The sequence below is a fragment of the Sinocyclocheilus anshuiensis genome, unplaced genomic scaffold, assembly GCF_001515605.1.
Source record: "Sinocyclocheilus anshuiensis isolate Anshui unplaced genomic scaffold, SAMN03320099.WGS_v1.1 scaffold1390, whole genome shotgun sequence".
NCBI lineage: Eukaryota > Metazoa > Chordata > Actinopteri > Cypriniformes > Cyprinidae > Sinocyclocheilus > Sinocyclocheilus anshuiensis.
Window position 1 is genome coordinate 169,135 of NW_015560623.1, and position 8,408 is coordinate 177,542.

General features: G+C 33.2%; 1 protein-coding gene across 1 annotated transcript in view; it reads left to right on the forward strand.

The window, feature by feature from the left end:
• Positions 1-8,408, forward strand: part of LOC107681906 (cGMP-dependent 3',5'-cyclic phosphodiesterase-like) — a 37,848-nt gene that overhangs the window by 15,774 nt on the left and 13,666 nt on the right. Inside the window, 4 exon segments of the mRNA XM_016478278.1 lie at positions 311-392; positions 2,482-2,656; positions 4,070-4,182; positions 6,303-6,503. Of these exon segments, the coding sequence (XP_016333764.1) occupies positions 311-392; positions 2,482-2,656; positions 4,070-4,182; positions 6,303-6,503 (571 nt within the window).

Consider the following 8,408-nt stretch of genomic DNA (forward strand, 5'->3'; position numbering starts at 1 on the left):
CACACACACACACACACACACACACACACACACACACACACACACACACACACACACTTACACACACACACACAAGCTTCATTATGGGTTTGATAGTTTTGGGTTTCGTCCAAACCAATTCCAGACGGTTAGCATGACAAGAGCAGCGGCTCATAAATATCAATTAACTCCAATCAAATATTGTAACATTTAATCAAACACACTGTCAGCAGGCTCTAAATATTTACAAGTCTAATGCGGACTGAGCTGAAACACGGATATTCTGGGTTTGTTCAGTTGTGTTCAGAGCTATTTTCTGTCTTTCTCTCAGTTGTTCTGTGTTCCTGTTGGATCACTTCAGTCATGAACTCGTGGCCAAAGTGTTCGATGGAGGAGTCGTGAACGATGACGAGGTATAGTAAACGTGTGCTTGTGTACAAATTTCTCATGTTTTACAATACAGATCGTTTTAAAACAACTTCACAGTAATAAACAGGAAAATAACTGTTAATGTAAAATTCAACAATTATAAAAGCAGCTCTACTGAAGATAATAGTGTCATTATTCAGCTCCGCTTAGTGCAGTGTTGATTCAACGTATAGTTTAATAACAACAACGACGACGACGAAATTTTTTTAAATTCATCCTTAAAAAGACCACAAAGCCTCCTTTTATTTTTTCATACACTGTTAATTCAAAGCATTCTTCATAAAAGTGATTAAAAAGCAAACAAATAAAAACTAATTGTCACGTTGCACACACACGAGGGACGAGGAGACGCTGGAGAATATGTTGACAAGACTTTATTTACAGGAACCAAGGGAGACGAACTCAGGACGACGTTTACAGGAAGACGTACAACAGCGGACCGAGAACTTGGGACTGGGAACACATTTTATACACACACACAGGAGGAGGGGATGACGAGACACACCTGGGAGCTATAAAACCAAGGGAAACACCTGGGACAAATGAAATAAACTAATCAGGACAGGAACAGGAAACTAACCAAATAAGGGCATGGGAAGGCACATGGGGAGCAGGACACACACAAAACATGGAACAGAGTCTGACACTAATAGTAAAAAATAGGGGGGAAACGATTAAAAAAAAGAGAAATAATGGATTTAGACTGAGGGAAACTTGTGATTTGTGAATATCACAGTCCTTTAAAAGAAACTAGAAATTACAGCAAAACCCACAAAACCAAAGAAAATAAATAAGACAGAAAAAGAGAAATTATTATTATATTAAGCCAGAGATATTGTAAAAAAGGGGGGTTTGGCATTTCCAATTAATGTAGGCCTGTTACATTCTTATTTTTATTAGGTCTGTTATTATTATGAAGTTACTTTTATTAAATCAAATTTGCCCCGCAATAATTACCACATAACTGACGCGCTGCAAGGATAACAAAAGATTAGGCTATTTACTCCTCAGTTAAAATGTTTTCAAAAAAGGTCTTTTAAAACAGGTCTATTATACAATGAATTATAGGCCTATAATTAAAATATTAACACTGCAGTCATCAATAAAAATCAATGAAATAAAAAGCTTTTATTTCAAGCACCGACTTTCAAAAAACAACCTGTTTAACACAAAATACATTTCTTGAAATTTTTTCACTATGTACAGGCCACAAGAGAAATTTTAAGGGAATAAATGAAAACAGTTAGCTATATACCGTTATCAGCACATGTTGAAGTAGCTTTGTCTCTCGTCGTCTCAGAGAGAATTTGCGGCATCAGATGCAGAAAGCGCCGTCATTCCGTTTTTACTTTCACTTTCTGCAGTGACTCGACTGACATTAAGACGTTCACCGGCGTAACTCTTGCTGCGCAAAGTTTGCACGGTGCTTGTGCGATATCCATTGTCTCGCCTGCATGGTTTAAAACAGAAATATTTCCAACATTGTGACGTAAGCAATTACCCCTGTACCGAACCGAACCGTGACACCAGTGTGTCGCATCGAACCGAACCGTGAATTTTGTGAACCGTTACACCCCTAATATGTATATATATATATATATATATATACATACACACACACACATATGTATATATAAAATCTTAAAGTGCATAAAGTGCTTTTCATAAAAGTTAACATAAATAAATATAATAATACAAAAATTAAATAGAATTCACCAGTTCTAAAACAGATTTAGCTCTACAGCAGACAAAAGTGTTATTATTCAGATTCTCTCTGTCTCTCTCTCTCTCTCTCTCTATGTCTCTCTCTCTCTCTCCACATGCAAATAATGCACTTTTGTGATTGTGAATAAGTGCAGTGTCCTGTGAGTGTGACTCTACCGCTGAGTAACATTTGATGTGATTGTTTTTGGCGTTGTACAGTATATTGAGATGGAGGCTCCAGAACTGTTACTGCGATATTCCTTCAAAAGCAGATCGTGGAGACATTTAAATTGTCCATGATTAAAAGTCATCGTATCGCACACCCCTGATCCCAATTAAGCAGTGCTCTCTCTCTCCATCTCTGAGCAGAAGGAGTTTCGTATCCCGGCGGATCAGGGCATCGCTGGTCACGTGGCCACCACTGGGAAAATCCTCAACATCAAGGATGCGTATTCCCACCCTCTGTTTTACCGCGGTGTGGACGACAGCACGGGCTTCAGGACGAGAAACATCCTCTGCTTCCCCATCAAAGATGAGAACGAAGGTCAGACACGTCAATCCTGGATGCTGTCCCTGTGGAAAACCATAGGAAATAAATAAAATCTATACAGATTAAATCTTTAAATATTTAGAAAATATATAAACATTTAAAATAGTTTGCAAAAGATTATTTTGTCATTACTGCTCCGCTCTGGTCAAGTTCAGACATCTATAACCTTATTTATTTGAATTTAATTATTTACACAACCACAAAGAAAATGAACAGGAAATAAATGGAAGAATGGAAAATTTAAGGGGAAAATTTTTTTATTTTTTAGACCTAGAAATAAATAAAATCTTTAGAAATGTTAAAATATGTAACATTGAAACTTTGAAAATATTTTGAGAAAGTGTATCAACAGTTTTTAAACGTAATATGTTACAAATATATCCAAAATGATGTCACTTCCTGTAGGGTGATGTCATTCAGGAACTGACTTCTGTTCGATTTTACAAAAACAAGGCGAAAAGTGATGTTAGCAAAATTAAAAATCCATCCTTATTCCCCAAAATGTGTGGATTACACTTTAATCCAAAACCATTTTCACTCAGTAATTTGTCCTCAGTTTCTAGTAAATTTCACAAATAATTACAAAGAAACCGCAGGTAACATACTGAATTAAACATGAAAGACTGAAATAGTGTTTTCATGTAAAATGTATTCCAGTAATCTTTATATGTGGCCATGGACCACAAAACCAGTCATAAGGGTCAATTTTTCGAAATTGAGATGTATACATCATCTGGAAGCTGAATAAATAAGCTTTCCATTGATGTATGGGACAATATTTGGCTGAGATACAACTATTTGAAAATCTGGAATCTGAGGGTGCAAAAAAATCTAAATATTGAGAAAATCATCTTTAAAGTTGTCCAAATTAAGTTCTTAGTAATGCATATTACTAATCAAAAATTACGTTTTGATATATTTACTGTAGGAGATTTACAAAATATCTTCATGGAACATGATCTTTACTTAATATCCTAATGATTTTTGGCATAAAAGAAAAATGTATAATTTTGACCCATACAATGTATTGTTGGCTATTGCTACAAATATACCCCAGCGACTTAACACTGCTTTTGTGCTGCAGGCTCACATATTATTTACAACCTCAAAAAAAAATAGAAATAAAATAAAATATTTACAGTGTAGTGAAACCTGCTGGAGATTTATGTTACCAAAGCAGTGAAGATTCAGTGAAGAGAAACATTTGAGGCCTGAGATTTAGAGAGAATGAACTCAAAGTTAAATGTCTTCGTGCGTGTGTGTGTTTGCCGTTCTTCTCACAAAGATGTTGAGGGCAATCAGAGACTTTTGAGTCAAAGCGATGTTGACGTGCATCAACCGCAGACGCGAGTACAGAAACCCACGAGAACATCTGACTGATCTGACCTCAGTCTGTTTTCTCATCAGAGGTGATCGGTGTGGCAGAACTGGTGAATAAAACCAACGGCCCGTGGTTCAATCGTTTCGATGAGGATCTGGCAACCGCGTTCTCCATCTACTGCGGCATCAGCATCGCTCATGTAAGACTTTCTACAGCATCCCTCGATCACTCAACACAATATCACAATGACAAAAACATATACGCTTAAAAAATCATAGAAATTTATATTTTATAATGTATATTCTATTATATATTTTATATAATAGAATATAAATGATAAAATATAAATTTTATGTAACAGTTTCAATAACTTTTACAAGTCTGTAGAAAACTCAATTAAAAATGTGATATATATATGCACAAATATGTATATTTTTATTTTATAATTTGTATTCCGTCTTGTATATATAGTCTTATTTTATCATTTATATTCTATTATATAGTATATAATGTAATAAAAATCTAAATTGTATATAAATTTGATGTAACAGTTGCAATATTTTTGACAAGTCTGTAGAAAACTTAAAAAGATGTTTTATATATATATAAACACACTACCGCTCAAAAGTTTGGGATCAGTGAGACTTATAATGATTTTAAAAGAAGTCATTTCTGCTCATCAAGGCTGCATTTATTTGATCAAAAATACAGAAAAAAACTGTAATCTTGCAAAATGTTATTACAATATAAAATAATGGTTTCTATTTTAATATCCTTTAAAATATAATTTATTTCTGTGATGCAAAGCTGAATTTCCATCATCATTACTCCAGTATAAAGTGTCACAAGATCTTCAGAAAGCATTCTAATATGCTGATTTATTATCAGAATTATCAACAGTTGTGCTGACAAATATTGTTTTGGAATCTGTGATACTTTTTTCAGGATTCTTTGATGAATAAAACGTTAAAAAGAACAGCATTTATTCAAAATATTAATCTTTTCTAACAATATTAATGTTTGCTTAACAATTTAACACATCCTTGCTGTTAAAAATCGTTCTGATCCCAAACGTTTGACCGGTAGTGTATATGAATGTATAATTTAGGGATGCATGATATAGGCTTTTTGCCGATATCCGATATGCCGATTTTTTTTTTCCAACTCATTTCGTCCGATTGCCGATACCAATATATTTCCTTTTGTTTGGAAACAGCACCAGTTCTCGCCTGTACAGAGGTTATAAACAAACTATTTTTAATTTTGGTTTGTTTTTAAGAAAAACTTACTTGTTAGAATTAAATAAACAATAATGAAGTTCTTTTATAATGAGAGTACACGGAAAGCTTTGAAAATAACTATAAATCAACTATAAATCAATCGCAGCATTTTTTTTGCAGACAGATGCAGGGGGAACCTTAACATTTAGTTTGAAGATTTAACATTTGCAGGCACATCATTCTAAACGTGCATTCTCCAATTAAATGCAGCGATCCAAAACAGTGAATCTAATCAACATTACACTAAAAGTTTGCTTTAAGAATGAACACAAATCTGAGCTATTCGTCTTATCGGTAAGGCGTATCGGCATAATTTTTCATATCGGGCCAATGCCGATATTTACATTTTAAGCCATTATTGGACGATTCTAATAACGTTCCGATAATACTGTGCATCCCTAGTACATTTATATTTTATGATTTATACTCTCTTCCACTGATTTATACAGCTCATTAATATAACTTTAGCTAATACATTTAATTCATTTTTTTACTATTAAATTATACAATTTATAAAATTTTGTACTACTAATTAATTAAGTTTTGCTATTTTGTGCTACGTATATAATTTTAGACAAAAAGTTGTGATCTAAAGAATTAAAATGTCAAGTAAAAAGTATTTTAATATTCTCCTTACACCTTGAGCTCTTTATTGGACGATCCTAATAATGTTCCGATAATATTGTGCATCGCTAGTATATTTATATTTTATGATTTATACTCTCTTCTGTGTATGTATATACAGTATATATATACAGTTTATAATTTATATGCTATATATATTTAATATAAAATATAATTTATATATATATATATATATAAAATATTATAAATGCATATTTATTATTTACAGTATAAAAATGTAAATTTAATATAATATATAAATTTTAATATAAATTATAATGTATAGAATATATTGTAATAGAATTAAAATTGTACAATTTTAATTTTATATAAATTTATATCTATATATAAATATAAATACTCAATATTTTTGTATTTATTTGTGTGTGTGTGTGTGTGTGTGTGTGTGTGTCAGTCTCTGCTGTATAAGAAGGTCCATGAGGCTCAGTTCCGCAGTCATCTGGCCAATGAGATGATGATGTACCACATGAAGGTGTCGGAGGAGGAGGTCACTAAACTCCTGCACAGCGGCATCGAGCCGGTCCAGAAAATCCACCCGGACTTCTCTGAGTTCACGTACACGCCGCGCTCTCTGCCTGACGACAGCACTCCGATGGTACGGCACAAACACAAACCAGACCCATAATGATGCTCAGACCAGAGGTGGAAAGATATCTGAAAACCATACTTGAGTAACTTACAGTGAAAATTCGTTACAAGTCACCAATTCCGAAACAACTTGAGTAAAAGTCTTAGAGTGTCTGATTTTAACAGTACTTAAGTATTTGACTTATACTAAATATAGGCTCAAAATGCACTAGTCAAATAGACATGGCAGTGAGAAGCTGGAGAAAACAGGATCTATGTGCAGGTAATTTAATGGAAAAAATTGAACAAACAATAAACAACAAACCAAAGGAAAAAAACAGAATGACGGGCAAACAGACAACCGTTACATTCAACAACTCACAAAGAACTTCTACGTCTTCTTCTGGTGTTTTATGGCGGTTTGGCAAGCCAACGGAAAAAAAGTGCATTACTGCCACCTACTGCTCTGGAGTGTGCATAGATTTGGAAGGAAAAAAAAAACGGAGGAAAATTTTCTTTGAGAAAAAAGAAAAGAAAAAAAAACTATCAATTGTTCCTGTGTTTTTCAGGTATTTAAATAATATTTCATGCACTCTTGATTGCCTTGACCTGTTTCCTAACAATACTTTTAGAGAAATATTATCAACTCCCAGCCATCGATTCTTAATCTTGAATTGATGACATCTTTCTTCCTATTGCCATACCATTTTGCAATTTTTATTTTAAATGTAGGAATAAATACTGCTGCTGACCCATCTGTAAATACCTGTAGCAATACTCTTGAATTATATATTGTCGAACTACTAATACTCACAAAGAACTAAAGAAACACTAGGGTTATATATACAAGCTTAACAAGATACGAAGACACACCTAAGGGAGACAAATCCAGGGGAACCAATGAACAAACGGACTACAAACTGACTATAAACACATGAGAGACAGGAAGTGACATAAAAGTCCAAGACAAGGCACAGAGAGCATGTAACAAAAACAAGAAAGAGTTGATTTGTGAGGAGAGTTTATTATCACGTTTTTGTTTCTAAACCCAAAATAAAAATAAGCACCTCAAAATTGCAAAAAAAAAAAAAACTACAAATTTATACAATTTATACTATTTGTTCTACTTTGTTGTATTGTTTTGTTTTAGTAATCTATAAAAAAAATTTGTACTGCTAATTTACACAAAATATTGTTAATTAATATAACTTTAGCTACTATTTAATACATATTTTACTATTAAATTATACAATTTATACCATTTTGTACTACTAATTAATTCAGTTTTGCTATTTTGTGCTACTTATTTATATACTTTTCAACAAAAAGTTGTGATCTAAAGAATTAAAATGTCAAGTAAAAAGTAATTTAATATTCTCCTTACACCTTGAACAAACAAAAAACAATATCCTTCAAAAAGGTCTCTTCAGTATAAAGGATATATAAATTAATGTCTTCTTGCACTGGATGTGTCGTGTCCTCGTCTCGTATATAAAACACCTGTGATTCACAACTACTTGCTAAAGAACTCACATTCACGTAAAGTAGCCTTGTTGACAAGTTTGGCTGAGTAAGGACAAACACACAAGATCTAGTACCTTCAATGTCTTTTGTAGCAGAAATAAACTGCTGCAGAAAAAGCTAGGTGCCATGCAGAATGTAATGTGTAACTGCAACACTCATATAAAATGTAGTGGAGTAAAGAGTACAGATACTCATTCAAAAATGTAGTGAAGTAGAGAGTAAAAGTTGCTAATATCTTTGATACTCAGAAAAACGACAAAGAATTCGAAAAGATACTCAAGTACAGTAACTAATTACATTTACTCAAATACTTTACACCTCTGGCTCAGACTGAAGACAAACACTGATCAATCTCTCCCTGTGTGTGTGTGTGTCTGTGTGTGTGTGTGTGTGTGTGTGTGTGTGTGTG